At 35.4% G+C, this 17,725-nt stretch overlaps 1 protein-coding gene across 2 annotated transcripts; it reads right to left on the reverse strand.

The window, feature by feature from the left end:
- Positions 1-4,523: 4,523 nt before the first annotated feature.
- On the reverse strand, positions 4,524-16,624 carry LOC117919107 (transcription initiation factor TFIID subunit 15). Of its 2 annotated transcripts, XM_034836199.1 has the most exons (9): positions 16,452-16,624; positions 16,116-16,179; positions 14,115-14,281; positions 13,606-13,979; positions 13,291-13,485; positions 12,142-12,225; positions 6,425-6,506; positions 6,221-6,347; positions 4,524-5,145 (listed from the first exon to the last, which is right to left on the reverse strand). In XM_034836199.1, exons 3-9 carry the CDS (start codon positions 14,232-14,234, stop codon positions 4,877-4,879), a joined length of 1,251 nt encoding a protein of 416 aa, XP_034692090.1. In that variant the 5' UTR covers positions 14,235-14,281; positions 16,116-16,179; positions 16,452-16,624; the 3' UTR covers positions 4,524-4,876. The 2 variants fall into 2 exon arrangements, with proteins under 2 accessions (XP_034692090.1, XP_034692081.1); XM_034836190.1 differs by lacking the exon at positions 16,116-16,179 and having other exon boundaries at positions 16,452-16,623.
- Between the last annotated feature and the right edge of the window lie 1,101 nt (positions 16,625-17,725).

Raw genomic sequence — 17,725 nt, forward strand, 5'->3', positions numbered from 1 at the left:
GGAAAGAGTTCTAAGTGTTATTTAAGCCTTGTGGAAGTGTTTTTAGAGTACACTTGCATTTTATCCTAGTGCACCATTTAACCTAATTTTTTTGTATTCCATTTAAGCAAATATTGTAAAGTAAGAATTCTTTCTTTATCTCTATTTCTCATGACAAGGCTTTTTATTTTTATTTCTTGTGACAAGGTTTTTGTACTATAATCTAAAGGAAAGAGTTTGAAAATTTTGTCTTGAAAGTCTTATTATAATGGTGTCTTAGAACCATAATCCAAGAGGATAAGTGGGGTCATAAGTCCAAAAGATTTTATTGGAACCATAATCCAATTTTAAGTTTGCAAGTTTGGGTTGGAAGCATTGAAATAGTGGAATCCTCAATGCAATTAAAGCTTGAGGTAAGTGAGTGTAGGTCGGGTTGGGTTGAACCATTATTAAAACTAGTGTTTGCAAACTCTCTATTTTTTATCTCTTTATTTTTATGCAAATTTCTCTTTCATCATATTTGTTATATAATTGCATATAATTGTTACTTACATTATCTAAGTTTAAATTTGTAAAAAGTAATCATTGCCCTATTCACACACCCCCACCCCCTACCCTAGGGTGAATACATTGGGTTGGTATAGCTAAAATCTTAATATATCCCAACCAATGTATGACCTTAAATACAAGTTGTAAACATAGGAAGAAAGCATGGAAGGACTAGAGTCCTCAATTACATATAGCATAAAAAGGGAATAGTCATGATCTATGACTAATGTAGCGCAATGATACTAACAAATCCACCCTCTACAATAGGGTTCAACTCCATCACCTAAAAAATTAAAATATAATAAATTGAACCATTCAATATGCAAAATGATGATATGCATGCCTTAATATGATCAATATAGAAGAAGTTGAAGAAATATGATGATTTTTCATTCATTATTTAGTATTATACAACTAGCCATATATATACAAGAGAAGATAAAACTTAATATATATATATATATATATATATATATATATATATATATATATATATATATATATATATATATATATATATATATATGTATATATATATTAGAAGACAAATCACATAAATTCTTGAAAGCCTAAGAAATTTTATTTCCCTGTCTACTGATACTAATTTCTTTCTAATTCTCCTCTCTAATTTTTCGTTATTGACTAGACTCCCCATAACTTGTGGAGGTAAGAATCCCATTTCAAGAGCTTTAACTTTTGCAATTTACTTTTCTTATCATGTCCAGAAATGGAATGAACAGCCAACTTGGATCAAAATTGAGCAAAAGATTATTAAAGAAGGGCCTTAGTGAACACATCCACTATTTGATCATGCGGCATAGTGAGTAAGAAGAGCTCTAATACAACATTTTCTTGAACAAAAAGTCAACCTTTTATACGGCAATGGAACATATGGGATAAATAATCATGTGTAAAGCACTCAAATTATCACAAAGAAGCTATGGAGGCTAGGAAAGATTAACAATGATATCTCAAAGCACAAAGGATAACCAAGTGAGCTTAACAATTGCATATGCCATAGATCACAATCAATAATTGGTTTCACCACTCAATAAAGTTACAATAGGTTGTTGTTGGGATAGAGCCCTTAAAGCACAACATGATATAACAATAATGAGAATTCATTAATATTTATATTATGATTCCGATTTTCCTTTCACTATCCTATATTTATGCAGTATACCTTATGAGTATTTTGGTTTAGCATCTCTTGTATTATACATGACTTAGTTGCATTAGGAGTTATACACAAAATTCAAGTCATGGATTTTTTACAAGTAGATGATTAGTTAACAATTGATTCATGGACTTAAGTAATTCATTTAAGATTGTAGTGCGCTACCTCTTAATTAAAGAGATGACTCGTCTTGGTCATCCGAATAGGATTCCATGGTAAGTGTACTAGCACATATGATTACACATTCGATATGACCTATGATGAGTTACAACATTGGCTATCAAGTGGTTATTATCTCACCAAGCTACTATATTGTATGGTTTCTCAATCTTGAAAGGATATTGAGTTTATGCTAAAGTTTGCAATGATTTTGACCTACGAGTAAGACCTTAAGGTGGTCATATATTTTCTATAGATTGGATCATTGTTGATGGACATCAGCAGCAAAAAGTATTCTTAATAAAGACATCATGATATCTCATGGGATTGAGACAATGTGTCCCCTTAGGTGATCCTAAAGACATGTGTTCAGAGAATCTATGGTTCCTAATAGTTCATTAATTGGAACTTGACATATGCTCTTTATGAGTTAAAATATGTCAGTTGATTGTATAATAGAATGATCCGAAACTCAAATATTGTAGTTTTAATCTTGAGAGGTCGATAAAATTCACGTTGTTAGATTATGTACATCAATTCATGGGGAATTTGTATACAATGAATAGTAGGTCATGGACTCGAGTTCTTATATCTATTATAATATCATATAAGATACTTGAGTACAATTGACTCTATATAGTGAAATGATGAGTCAACTTTAAAATTGTATTATGAGGGAGCTAGTGTTTGTTTATAGGTCTTAATGATCCCTAATCGAGCTCATATTTCTTGATGGCACAATTTATGAGGTTTAATTGTGTTCTTTTGTGTGTGTAAGGGCATTTTGATAAATATGTGAGGTCGTACAAGAGCTTGTGAATTGTCTCTTTGAACTGGGTTAATTGATTAATTGGAGCCTAATAGGGTTAATAAATTAAGACCCAAGTGGGCTAAGTTTAATGACTTAAGCTCATTGGAAGCCTATATAAAATGTTAGGCTTTCAATCTTGCATTTCTATTCACTCCAGAGAGAAGAAAGCTCTAGCTTTCCTTTCTAATACTTGGATTCAAGGAGAACAAGACATCATAGTAAAAGATCTTTGGGTTTATGAGATCTACAAAGCACACTGTGCATCTTCATTATATTAGAATTGATCTAAAAACATCTAAATTTGAGTTCAAACATTTTTTTCTGGATCCAAAAGTTTTTATATGTTTATTTGCTTCCATTACTAGGATCTAGAGAGCATTAGGAAGATTTGCATGTACCCTAACGACCAAGGGATGTGAATGGAGTAATTAAGATATTCCTTATATGCGAATCACATCCTGAACAAATAAGCCTTCTTTTTAGTATATATAGTTGGGCAAGACATTCTAGAATCAATGATAAGTTACTTAACATTTTGTGGACTCAAAAACAATGACCTTTTCGATAGGAGCTTCATTCAAACAATCAAGATATTCTAGAAGCTTCTGAGGTAATCCAAAGTTCTTTGGAATTCAATGGGCATATCTAAAACAATGTAAGACGATCTAGATTATGTATTACGTACATGGATACTTATCACTTAGTAGATATAGGAATATTTCTCGAGAACTCTCAAGATTCTAAATAGTTCATTTGGTCTCTATAAATAGGAAGGGTCCTTATTTGGTCAAAGCAATGCATTTCAAGCCTTGTATAGTATGTTTTGTGCAATAACAGCTTCCATTCTTGAAACTCTCCACTCGTGTTTTCATTTGATCATCTAACTTCCAAGTTGCATATACCTTGATTAGTATTACTAGCATCAAGTGTTAATTTATTCAAAGTGTCACATAGGTTGCTAGGAGAAACCAAAGTACATGGCTTCTCTCTTGAAAGGACTCCATTGGTAATTTGTTAAGAACAAAAAAAAGCAATAAATATAAAATAATACTTCAATTTAAGTAGAAAGAACCAAATTCCCATAGTAGCAATTTTAATTCATACTAAGGTGGTATTTATTTTTTTGTTTTTTATTTATTTTTATTTAAATTTGAATAAACTTAATAGAATAAAGCATTAAGTTTTTTTTCTTTTACTTTATTTATATTAAGCATTAAGCATTAAGTATTAATAGGATGAGAATCATCTTAAAATTGTGTTTTAATTGTTTCAAAAGATTATTTTTAATATTCAACGAAAAAACCAAATATTTTGAGATATGATCCACATTAGATGTATAGTTTTCACAACTAATTTTACCAAATTTTTGCAAAGAAAGCACTCCCAACTAGCGAAAACTCTTCTTTCTAATCTTCCCAAAATCACTGATCTTTTTATTCCAAAAGCCTCCATCAGAATTGAAGTACGATAAATAAAGGCAAAACCCAGAATCAATTGTCTCAACCAACTCCCAACTTTCAAACCTTATTTAGATGAAAGACCTCCTATCTACCATTGTGCTATAGTGCTGTCATATAGCTTCTACTAGCAGATGAAAACAAGTATACTATGAAAGATCAATCGCTTGATCTTCCTTGATGGTCTCATTAAAGTCAATCAATCTCCACCCTTTGAATCCACTAAAAAGATTATTTCAGACAGGATATAACACAAATAGCCCATGCAAGCAAACTCTGATTCAACAAAATTGACCTTATCAGCCCCACTTCCATCATTTGTCCAAATCAAATAATAGAGGAGTTCCTACTCCAAAAATATGTGGGAGTCCCTGCAACCCTACCAAAGATAGGAACTGAAAAGTGATCAATTCCATTCAAAATCAAATTTAATATGAAGACATGACAACCAAATTGATTCAAGGAACACCCCATTTCGAGTTCCAGAAACCCGGCTTCCCCCCAATAGTAGAGCACCTAACAAGAAAGCATACATGAGAACACAGGTCACAGTTTTCCAAACAAAAAGGGGAAAACAAAACATACTAGTAAAATGTAAGTTCTACAATTCCAGACCAAGATTGATCACTAAAAGAAGCAAAGATGCTTAAACATCAAACTCATCCTTTGCCAAAGCCCAAAAAACCACTTTAATCTCAAAATGTTAAGACCGCCCAATACTATGCTAGAACCTTAAATACATCCTCAATAACGGTATCTGCTCCGATCCCGGTCCCTGTCTCTATCCCGGTCCCGGTCCCGTTCCCTGTCCCTGTCCCTGTCCCGGTCCCGTCCATAGTCTCTGTCTCGATCGTGATCATAATCTCGGTCTCGGTCTCGATCTTTTCCCCTATCCCTCTCCCTGCTTCGGCTCCGACGCCTATCCCTATCATCTCGTTCTCTATTCTTCTCCCTGTCATCGCGCTCCCTTCCCCTGTCTTTGCTTCTTTCTCTACCATCTCTGTCGGTCATACCTTCCATTACAAAATTTTGTACAAGTAAATCAGCCTTGCACAACAGTCGAGAGTCAAAACAATACAATAATTTTTAAACCACACCAGTGATCAAAGGAAAGCAACTTTTCATGGGATCAAATGCACCAAATGTCACAAGTGACATTTGGGAAACACAATAAAAGCGATAATTCAGAATTATTAATGCCATTCTATATACTTTCAAGATGCAAAAATTAATTCTAAGATGGAAACAATCTAGGAGCACAATGGGGCTGGGACACTTTTGATTGACACAAAAATTGCAATCAAACACTAGCACAAAAAACCCAAACAATCAAACTCCAGATTTTTCTTAAGAATAACAGAAACAGTATTGTTTTCACAGAAACGATTCTGTGTCATGTAAAAAAAAGACCCTTAGAAGTTTGTACAAGACAACAGCTTCTCAAATCATTTATTAAATCTATTACTAATACAATACGAAGTATTTAAACTTGAAACAAGTCTCCCATTATCTTTTTCCAAATTTGAGTTTCCTTCCTTCTTCATATTTAAGTCAGGTTGCTTCTATAACTCTTACATTTTAAAGGATATATATATATATATATATATATATATATATGGTCATATGTAAACCTTACAAACTTGGAGAGATTTCCAAATCTACAACCTACAACATGTGCTAGGTGATTTCATCTAGATCACAGAGTAGTAATGAAATCTAGGTAGATATTTTTTATCATTTTGTAAATTAATATGATGGTTACAATAACTCGTAATAAACTAGTTCCATGCTGGTACTTCACTTTCTTCGCATAATACCACATTCTTCTTTGCACTTATCCCCTTCTCATATTAATACAATTTTTGTTCCTTGAAAATAATTTAAACAAGGGTACTTCAAGTTATTTTGTGTTTACCCTTTTTAAAATATTTTGGGCTTCGCTTGAGTGGTTTGTTTTCCTGTCACCTCATCTTTATGTACCATTGTTGGGTGGACAGAAATCCTTAACCCACTTTTAACTCTTTCATTCTTTTAACAAAAGAATTTGGTCTCCTAATAGTAAGAGAGAAAGTGGAACAGGAGAAATACCTAATTCCTCTACTTCCCATCCTGCACGCCCAGCACCTGGAAGCACCTGTCCAGCTTCGGCTTGATGCGTTTTGGCACGGAACTTCTTTTTGAGATTTCCAAATTCATCATACAACTCACCATCATCCTGAGTGGAACAGGAAACAAGTTTAAAACCAGAATAAATATGAAACTCAACATATAGCTTGTACACATTTATCTTACTTCTTCAGCCTCCCGCCGGCGTCTTTTGGTTTCCTCTAGTTCTTCTTCATCAAGTTCTTTGTAACCTCCACCACGTCCTCCTCTGTTTAACAACCCAAAAAAATATTATTAATACTGACATTACACCTCAAGATATTATCAAACAAAAATTAGAATGAATGATGAAATAGAAGTACTTAAAGATGACTCAATGACTATTTTCACTAGATGAAAACTCATAACATTTCTATAAAAATTTGAAAAGGCAGAAACCCAAATGTAGGGTCAAACCTCTTGTGCTTAGAGAATGTGACAGTATGGTACACCAGGGTGGCCATATATCCACACCTCTGTCTGCTCATTCTCTTTCTGCTCTTGAATTGGTGTATGTGACAAACTCTGGAGTTCAGCAATATTCATCATTGATTAGCTCCACAAATTGCTCATATTTTGGAGCATATTTCCTCGTGCTTCTCATCCCCCAATCTATCGTTTTGAGCTATCTCTAGATACCCCGTGTATTTATGTTTTCCAAGTTTCTAGACATGTTTTTTTTTTTTTATAGATAAACATAGAAAAATTATATTAAAAGAAGGGAGCAAGAAGGCAACCCGAAGCATACAAGAAGTATACACGAGAAGCCCCACAAACAAAAAGCACAAGGAAGCATACACTCATCAACCCTCAATTAGAACCCAACCAATCTACAAAGTTAATTAAGGAGCGGGGCTCTCCATCTAAACAAGACTTAGACCAAGAGAAAAGATTACAAACGAAGGAAATTTTCAATCTTTGGATCGACAAAGCCTCATTATCAAAAACTATCCTATTTCTTTCTTTCCACATAGTCCAAAATAAACAAAGGGGGGCTGCCCGCCAAATCTTCCCACGCTTCTTGTCCACAAAGGAAGTGGATCAACCAAGGAGAGTGTCTCTAACCGTGAGCTGAAGGACCCAATTAACCCTAAACAACGAAAACACAAGATTCCACAACACCCTCGCCTTGGGGCAATGAATAAGGATGTGGTTTATTGTCTCCTCGTCATCACAACATAAGAAGCATCTGTTTGCTAGAAACCAGCCCCTCCTTTTGAGTTGATCTTGGGTTAGCACCTTCCCCCAAGAAGCTTCCCAAGCAAAAAAACCCACCTTAGTAGGCACGCAAGGGCTCCATATGATTCTCCACGGAAACGGGACTGCACCACCAGAATCAAGAGTATTGTAAAGGGATTTTACAGAGAAAATCCCATTCTTAGAAGCATTCCACACCACTCTATCCTCCATCCCAACATTGAGCCTCTTTCCTTGAAGAACCGAAAGGAGACTCGCCACCGCCTCCAACTCCCAGTCATTAAATGATCTAGAAAAACAAGGATACCATCCCCCCGCATCCCCCATAGAATCCCAACAATCCGCTACCCACGCATCTTGGGATACCGCAAAGGCAAACAGAGAAGGAAAAACCTCACATAGGGGAATGTTTCCACACCAAATGTCCTTCCAAAATTTCACCCTTCTACCATCCCCTACAATGAACGAAACGTTTTTAAACATCAGAACGCCTTCCTTTCTAGTTTCCTTCCACAACCCCACCCCATAGCCTTCCCTAACCTCACAAGAGATCCACCCTCCTCCTTCTTCCCCATACTTCGTGCTGATAATAAGCTTCCAAAAAGACTCTTTCAGCCGCAAAGCGCCAGCTCCATTTACACAATAGGGCCCTATTGAGGATAGAAAATTTTCTAATCCCCAAGCCACCCTTCATTTTATGAGAGCAAACCACATCCCACTTTACAAGGTGGGGCCTCTTCTCCAACGCACCCCCACCCCAAAGGAAATCCCTTTGGATTTTCTCAAGCCTCAATCTTACAACTCTTGGAATACGCATCAAGGACATAAGATAAATCGGCATGCTAGCCAAAGTGCTCCGAATGAGAGTGATTCTCCCCCCCTTAGAAATGAACTGCCTCTTCCACAAAGCGAGTCTCTTCCTCATCCTTTCTTCCACACCATCCCACACAACCACTGATTTGTGAGGAGCACCTAGAGGCAGCCCTAAGTAAGTGGAAGGAAGAGAACCCACTTTGCAACCCAATTCAGAAACCAAGACCTCAGCATTCTCAACTCTTCCCACCGGCAGAATTTCGCTCTTTTCCAAATTGATGTTCAGGCCAGAAATGGCTTCAAACCACATTAAAAGTCAGCTTAGAACAGCCATTTGGTCTTAGGAATCCTTACAAAAGACCAACGTATCATCCGCGAATAACAGATGAGATACTTGAATCCCATTTCCACCCCTACCCCTTAACCTGCAGCCAGATAGGAAGCCCCCCCTAACCGCTTTGTTAATGAGGCAGCTTAAGGCCTCCATTCCTAAGACAAACAAGTAGTGGGAAATGGGGTCCCCTTGCCTTAACCCTCGAGTACTCTGGAAGAAACCCACGGGCGAACCGTTAATCAGAACTGAGAAGGAAGCAGTGGAGATGCACCACCTGATCCAGCCAGCCCACTTCTCCCCAAAACCCATTTTTTGCATCACTGACATCAGAAAATCCCAGTTAATATGGTCATAAGCCTTCTCTAGGTCCAGTTTGCATAACACACCAGCTTCATCCCCTTTCAGCAGCGAGTCTATGGCCTCGTTAGCAATTAATGCTGCGTCAAGGATTTGCCTTCCTTCAACAAAGGCATTTTGGGAAGAAGACACCACCTTACTCCAAGTTTCTAGACATGTTAGGCCAGTGTTTCCACTTAAATTGGGTAAAGTTGCAAAGTCCAGGTCAAGTGCACTTGTTGCATCAAGAATGAGCACATCAAAAAGCCAAAAATTGAGAATCAATGGAAAATAGCGCCCAAAATCTGCAACCCCAGCCATGCTTATTTGACCTGTGGATGTGGTTGGCTCAGCCTTATGGGTATGGATTCCCATTTTACAGATGAAAGATGGCTATTTCTCCATGTCAGGGAGCTCCTTTGATCCCTTCATTTTGGGCTTTTAGATTTCCTGATTTTTCTTTTATCTTAAGCTTAAGCTTTATTTTAGATTAATCTTGCTTTGGTTAGCTTCATTTGTTGTTGAACTCCATTTTTGTAAGCATTTCTCTACATTTTCATGATGCATTTTGGTAGTTGTTTTCATTCATGGAGATACTAATGTTTCCTTTGCTTAGTTATTTTATTAGGGAGATGGCTACTTGATGAGTGACCTCCCATGATTGTCTATACCAAATTAATTTGGGTTTAAAGTACAAAATCTATATTATGGTTTTGTGTTTGTTCTCTCTTAACTCTCAACCTGATTTTAGATTATGAAATGCTTGAAAAGTACTTCAGGTGGTTGGGTTTTTCATACCTTGACCTATGATTGTCATCTCTTGATTTTGTTATTCTAGGGTTTGAGTTAGATACTTAAGAGTGAAATTAATCTCCCTTCCTTGCAACCTTATTTTAGATTATGGAACATTTGTAAATGCTTTAAGCACTTGCATTTTCGCTCTCAACATACATTTGTCATAACTTGATTTCATAAGCTCAGGATTTGAGTTGGGGATATGGAGCTTATGCATGTTTATTATCAAAGGTAAAACCATCTTGTAAACAACATGTTTGTGAAAATGCTTAAGTAATTTTAAAATTACATATTCCAACTTGGATCACTCTATTTATAGTTCCCCTTGCCGTTACATTTGTTTTTTGGTGCGGAAGACCATAAGATGGAACTCCAAGAGGATGTCTCCATATCTAACTAGGTTGCCACCATATCCTGGAATAGATAAGGGAATAGGAGGCCAATTCTACAGAAGCCATGTGTATGTATGGCCCCTTCTATTTTCACATTATGCAATGATTCCATCCTGATGTGTAGGAAACTTCCTCAGCAGCCACCACGGGTAACCAACAATGCTTATATTTATCAATAAAGGCAGTATTCACCTAAGGGGCAAGCATGAAAACTAGGTCCCCACCATATACTCTAACTCTGAAAAGTAAATAATCCAAAATGTCTTGATGACATGGTCACTGGCCTTTTCAGCATCCAATTGCAAAATACTCCAACCTACACTCTTCCATTTTTGGCCTTGTTACCAATCAAAACAGCATCTAAGATTTGCCCCCTCCATAATTGCATTCTAGAGCCTCTAACACCACTATTACATCACCCTCCCAAGTTTATGAGCCAAAATCTTATCAATAAACTCAAAAAAACCACCAAGGAGACGAATAGCACGGAATACTAATATCTCATCATTCCTCACTCTCACACATTATTCAGGTCGTCACTACCTTTATCATTGCTCAAAGGCGTCAAATTCACTGTATCAATGGATCTGAAGCTATTCCCATCCAGATGAGGGCAATACACTCCCCAATCAAAAAACAAAACCTAGAAAAATAACAAATCCCCAACTAATTTCATCCTCAGCCTTGCACTCTGCTTCAAGTTAAAACTTATATAATAATTACTCTTGTGAATTTTGGTGACCCTACAAAAAGCTCTCTTTCTTATTCCCTACTTTAGGCCATATGGCTCTAGACCTTTTTCCCCAAATATATACTCTAATCCATTCAACATACCATAGTCACATTCCTAAAATTTCACAGATCCACCTAGTAAGGCCCTTCTTTTTTTTTTATATAGGTATTTATTAAGACCCTTCTTGAACACCTCTAATTCCCTTGGTAACCCAAAGTTCCATAGAATCTATAGCTTGGCTAGCACATTCTTACCATATCCCCAAAAACCTCCTTTCTCATCCAAACATCTTCAAATGTAGAAAATATCTCCACTCACAATCCATCAGCATCCAAAAAACAAATAAAATAATTAAAAAATAAATAAAAAATTAGAAGTGTTAAAAACACACACACACACACAACAAACAAACAAACAAACAAAAAAAAGAAAGAAAAACCAACCTAGTGTAGTAGTGAGAGCACTATCAGAAAACAACCAAAAGAAGTGCCCCACCGGATTCTGCTGAAATAAGAATCAGTCATTCGCAGAAGTTCAATACAAATCCTTCTCCTCCACAACCAAGCAAAATTTTTTTATTAATTTATTGAGTGCGTCTAATTGTATTTATATTTCTAGAACTTCTATTACTATCGTTTTAGATCTTTTGTATTAATTAGTGTATTGTGTGCAACACCAAATATCAATCTAAATGCCACAACCAATCCATCTCGGGACTTCTCAAGTCAACAACTGATGCCATGACTTGGAACCATCTTAGTTTCTCCCTCTACATATCCAATTTATCCTCTAAATTCCCCAAAACCCTTCACCCAAAACAATATTATGCCCATCACTTAGGACCATCTGTTACAGACTAGCATTAAGAACTTACCAGTTCACTGAAGGCTCAGGATCCCCTAAATGTTTTCCTCTTCCACTTCTGTGCACCAACATAGCTCCCTGACTAATCCCACTCTTATTCTTAATAACAATCTGAAGCTTATTCTGCACCACCCACAATTTCTAAACCCAGAAGCTTAGCCTTTCCCTTTCCAAACCTCCCATTAAAGAAAATAAAAAATTAAAATAGATCGATTAACTTGTGCATGCTGAAGTTACAAACAGGAAAACTTACGAGGATTATGAGAACACTCCAAACAATACAATACAAAATTTAGCATAGAAAGGAAGATTATTGTCAGCTAAAAATTGTGGTTCTGACATATGCACAGATAAAAAATAACCAACATCCATCCAATTAAAACATAACCATCATCCCTACCTCACACCACCTTCATTATGGCCAGGCTTATTGGTGTTGCATATATTGCACTTTGTCCGCTTTGCCCAGTTAATGTTGCCACACCTGAAACAACTCATAATCATAAGGAAGAAGCAATATGAAAAGCAATAATTTATGTGATGTTTATTTGACCATATTTTTTAAAACATCATGGATTAAATTGTCTCACAAAAAGATGACATGAGAATGGCTGTGATCAGTCCACACATATGTTTCAAGCTCATAATCGATGGTGAAAATTAGACATCACAATAAACTCTAATTATCTATCATAAGCACGGAATTCTAAAACATAACAACCTTATAGCCAGTCCAGGTAAACCAAAATACCATTGTTAAGCAAATGTATGGAATAAAATATGCAGACACTACATGTATATAATCATTAACATGAAATCATTTATCCACAAAAAATAAATAAATAAGAGTTGTTGCTCTTAAATGTTATGCAAGCTATGAAAACTACAAAAGACACTCAAGCAGATGAAACTATGAAAAACATATCTTCTATATTTATAGAATAAAAATTCATGTTGGATTCAAATAGATATGAATGGAAATGTGTACAGAGAACTTCCAATGTAATTGCTTTATTCAGCAAAAGGCCCTTGAGATGAGTACTTAGAACTGATTTCATACTGGCCCTTGAAACTTCGCATACTGGCTTGGTCAAGCTTAAGAATGAAAAAGCTATACGAAGCCCAGACCAAAAGGTTCTAGCTCAGCTCACCCATATTCCAGGCAGAATGGCAGGGCGGTGAACTGCCCTGGCCCTGTCATTCAGGAAAGGAAAATTCTTCAAGAATTTATGTAAATGCAACAGAGTATTCCTTTAGGTAAGAGAACATATTTAATAATAAATGGTCTTGTTTGCAGATCTCATGTACAACAGAAACATACTAGGAAGCCAACTTTCAGCAAAAAGGATCTAACACAAAACCAACAACATACAACAAACAGAATTTGCATGACTTTGAACTAATTGATGGAGAACTAAGAAACAAAGAGATGATTGGACCAAGAAAAATTATAAAGTCATACGAAGCAGAAACCAACTGCTGAAGCTTTCTAAAAATCACGCATACATACAAAAAGAATATAAATTAAGCATAGAAGATGCGGTCTTACATTGGACAGGGCCAATCATTTGGACCAAAAAGACCTGTTGGAGCACCAACTGAACGGCCATGGCCTGCAGAGTCAGGACCACCACGGCCCCTCCCCCGACCACCTGCCCCTGCACCACTGCCAGACACACCAGAAGGTCGAGCACTTCCACAACGATTGCACACACCACGAAATGCAAAGTTCACGTTCGAACAACTGCTACCACATAGCATATAAGAAAGCCAAATGCATAACAATGGTTTTTGAAAATACACTACACAAGAAAAGAGTATAAAAGAAAAAGAAAGAGCTGCTCACCAATCTCACATCACAGACCTTGTATTCGGACACAACCAGTCTCCATCTTGTTGCCATGCCTTTCCTGCAGCATCACCCCGACCTCTACCTCTTCCAGCACTTCCATTCATATCAAGAGGATCTTCTTCTAAACCCCTTAAGTCACTGGCTGCACCAGGATCTCCAACATCATTCACTTGATTCCCTGAGTTATATGAGTGATCATCTTTGTTCTTCGACTCCGCTATAAATACTCCAATGATGCTTCCATGGAAATCTTTGTTGTTGAACCATTCAACAGCAGCTAATGCAGCATGTGGATCCTCATATGTTACAGTTGCATCACCCTTTGGTTCATTAGTGACTTTGTCCCGGTACAACCATATCTTAGGTCGACCTGTTCTTTTGTCTTTCTACAAAGGAACGTGAATGAGAAAGAAAATGGAAGAAAAGGATGAGCATTTGAACTTATCAAGTTTTACAAAACAAAAGGCTTGTAAAACAAGCACAATATGGAATTTCAAATAATAGCCAATCAGATTAACTACCTTTATCAACCCAATGGTGCCAAAATATTCAGCCAACATAGTTTCATCAGTTCCATGAGGCAAGTTACAAACATAGACAGAGCCATTTGAAGGGGCTCCTGTTCCTGAATAGTTTGCCATTGTGCTCCAATGTCATGAAAGCAGAGAGATGTAACCTGCACTCAACCCTACAAAAAGACGCATCCAATCATCCAATATGATTCAAGGAAAGCATGAAGTCAACATTTGAACTAGTGCTGTAAAATGGGACAAGCTACAGATGCTCAACTATAGATCAGCACACTAAAGTCTCATTGAAGCTCATTCAATAACCAAGCTCTCAAGCTTAAATGAGCAGAATTCAATCCACTTGATACTCCAATCAATAAGGCTTCTGTGAAATGATACCCAAGCAACTCTTGAAATTCCCACCAAGTGGTCGATTTGTAATTTTATAGATTCATAAAGGACTACATAGTTCTGCAATTTTTATTTTTTTTAATCTTCCTAAAATCATGAATCATTAATGAACCCAACTCATTCATCAATTTGGATTCTAATGTTTAAGGTACCAATCCTATGAAACATATTCCCTATTTTTTATTTGCAACTCAATGATTAGTCCTTCGATATAGAAAGGACGTAGAAATAGAATAACAGCCCATTTCAAATAAAGAAATAATAAAAGATTGCTTCCAAATATCTCATTTAGTCAAGAGCCAACAGCCCTTCCAATGAATGCCCAAGAGGGAAACTTTTTTTGATGAATATAATTTGGATTTCAAGACAAAAGAACTCCCTTTAAATTATTTCATGAAAATATTAAATATTTCAAAAAACTCTTGCTGACTAGCAAAATAATTGAGATAAAGTCCTAAAGAATACCATGCTGTTATAATAAAAAATAAGAGGCAAATGAAGAAAGAAATTAGATTAGTTATGCTTATAAGAGATTTGGGCATTAAGGAACAGAAAACAAAGGACCAAAAAAGTGAGAAAAAAGAAGAAAAAGAAAAAAATGATTGATGATTTACGATATATGATCTAGTTGCATCTAACCTACTTTCAAGCCAAGTTCACATAAAACATCTAATAATTCAAGCCAAATTTGCATGCTTACATCAGCTCAGCTACATTCCTAATATATGCAAATGTGTAACTTGATGAAAAATGCAGTAATCTTGCTCACAACCTAGAGAGGGTGGTATTTGTATAACATGGGAAAATAAAAAAGAAATACAGAAAGCGAATTGAATATGACCCAGGAAAGCTATTAAGATTCAATAAAATGCAATACACATTCACTTATCAGTGGGTCAAGGTTTCGGATATGTAAAGTTTTTAATAAACTGTCTGTGATATGGATACTTATTTCAATCTGAAAAACACTCAATTGATCCTATTATTGATATATCAGAACACATCAATAAGTTCTGCAAAGTAAAGCTCCATGCTTTCAGTGGTGCATGCAATATGCCAAAAATTTGTACGTGCCCAAAAATATGTCACACTATGGGATATTGTTAGAACTTAGAAGCCATTCTTCATCCTTAAAACTTGACAACAAATATAGCCTAAGGCATGTTGCCTAGCAAAAAATGATAATGATTTAGTATTCAATAATCGAGCTGCATGCCTTCAGTAGTGCATGCAATACCAGAAATTTTGTCTGTGCCCAGAAACATGGCACAATATCATTAGGACTTAGAAGTCATTCTTCTTCCTTAAAACCCGACTACAAACAGGCCCTAAGAAATGTTTCATAGCTAAAATGAGAATGAGTTTGTATTCAATAATAGAACATGTTTGGTAACACATTTTCCAAGATTTTTTTTTTCCCCGAAAACATTTCATATTAGGATAACACAAAAATATTGTATTCTCCCAATTAAAAATAAAAAATAAATAAATAAAATAAAAATGGAAAAGTCCGCCCTGACATTTTACAAACTTAAACAAATCCAAAAAAAGAAAAAGAAACCCCCATCTCACTTCCAATGGCAAACAAACCGTAACCCTAACCTGCTCAACCCACAATTTCACCCATTTTTCAATTCTGTCCCACAGCTGCCACAGTAACAATGAACTGCACCAAGGCCAAACATGCACTAATTAGGGTTTCACAACACAACAATCAGACACCAGTTTCCACCATTCTCAATCAAAATTACAAACCAGCCCCAGATAATGAACAACATCAAGAACCCTAAACCCCAGCAAACCAAAACCCCATAACAACGCGTTTTGCGTCGAATTATCAGATCTGCTGAAGGGTTTGTGGGAACAAAATCAAGCAGATATAATCATTAACAAAATCAGAATGACAAAAATTACAAGAATTACAAGGAAAACAAATACCAGTGGATTGAGATAATTCCTCAAATCTCAACTCCCAATTCGAATTCGAGGTAACCGTAACCGTAGCCGGAGGGTTTGAAGACGTTTCTAGAGAGAGCGGGCGTCTGTGTTAGGGTTTCTTTGGCTGATGGAAATGGGACATGGAAGCAAATTTTGGGTAAGTGTTTTGTCAAAAGACCAAAATGCCACAAGAAAGTCGTTCTGGCTATGTATAGAGTAGTGGGCATATATGTCTTTGGATGTATGGTTCTTTCACTGATTTTAATCATTGGATCTATATACGTGAGACTAACCACAATAATAAGGCGTGAGAGTTGAAATCTGTCTTGTAGATATTAAATTCTGGATAATTCAGTATTTTTGGTTGTACAAAATTTGAGAAAAATTACAAGAGAAAAAAGAGAAAAACAAATCTAAAATTTAATAAATTATTTCCATACGTTATATTAAATTCATTTTCATTACTTTTACTATTATTGATAAAAATTAAAATTTTGAAAATATATAAAATTTTAATTAATTTAATTATATTTAATTTTTTTCGGATTTTTCATAATAAAATTGTAATGTCTCACATCGGATAGAAGAGAAAGTTTCGCTATACTAGTATGAACTTCGTTTAACCTTATAGACGTATTTTAAAGTTGTGAAAAACCTTTTTTAGTTCAAAACAGATAATATTTATACGATTTGGTACAAGTCATTTAAAAATGGTATCATAGTCGATCTCAACCCCGATGTGAGGGTTATTTTGGCTTCGTGAGGGGTATTTGTCTATTTAGTCTCATAATCCTTTAGGACACAATAAGAATGTTGTATTTGTATAGGAGAATTTTGTGATATCTCACCGAAGAAAGTTTCTAACATTATATTAATATTGACTCTTTTTAATCCTGTAGATGTGTTTTAAAATTATGAGGGCTGCTTTTGGATTCAAAGCGAATAATATCTACACGGTTGGATGCAGGTCATTACAAAAATTAAATGTAAAAAACCATTTAATTTTTTTTTTTTTTCACTTTCCTAAGTGAAACATAACTATAATAATTCTTATGATTATTTTGTATTTTAAAATTCCCTTAATAATTTGGACTTCTTTAATTGAGTAAACACCTTCATATTCAAAATCAATAATTTGTCTTTCAAAATTGTTAAATAAATCACTTCATTTTTTATGATATTTATTTTTACCAACAAAAAAATTCATATGATATACACTTAGATTAAATACAAAACATATAAATTTTTCTCTTAATAAAATTAAACATCATCCA

This window comes from Vitis riparia, chromosome 1 (genome assembly GCF_004353265.1).
Source record: "Vitis riparia cultivar Riparia Gloire de Montpellier isolate 1030 chromosome 1, EGFV_Vit.rip_1.0, whole genome shotgun sequence".
Taxonomy (NCBI): Eukaryota; Viridiplantae; Streptophyta; class Magnoliopsida; order Vitales; family Vitaceae; genus Vitis; species Vitis riparia.

Coding starts and splice junctions, on each gene's coding strand:
- LOC117919107 (XM_034836199.1), bottom strand. CDS start 14,234: ATGGCAAACTATTCAGGAACAGGAGCCCCTTCAAATGGCTCTGTCTAT. Junction 13,980..14,114: donor GCACCATTGGGTTGATAAAG/GTAGTTAATCTG, acceptor GTTCCTTTGTAG/AAAGACAAAAGAACAGGTCG. Junction 6,348..6,424: donor GCCGGCGGGAGGCTGAAGAA/GTAAGATAAATG, acceptor TGTTCCACTCAG/GATGATGGTGAGTTGTATGA.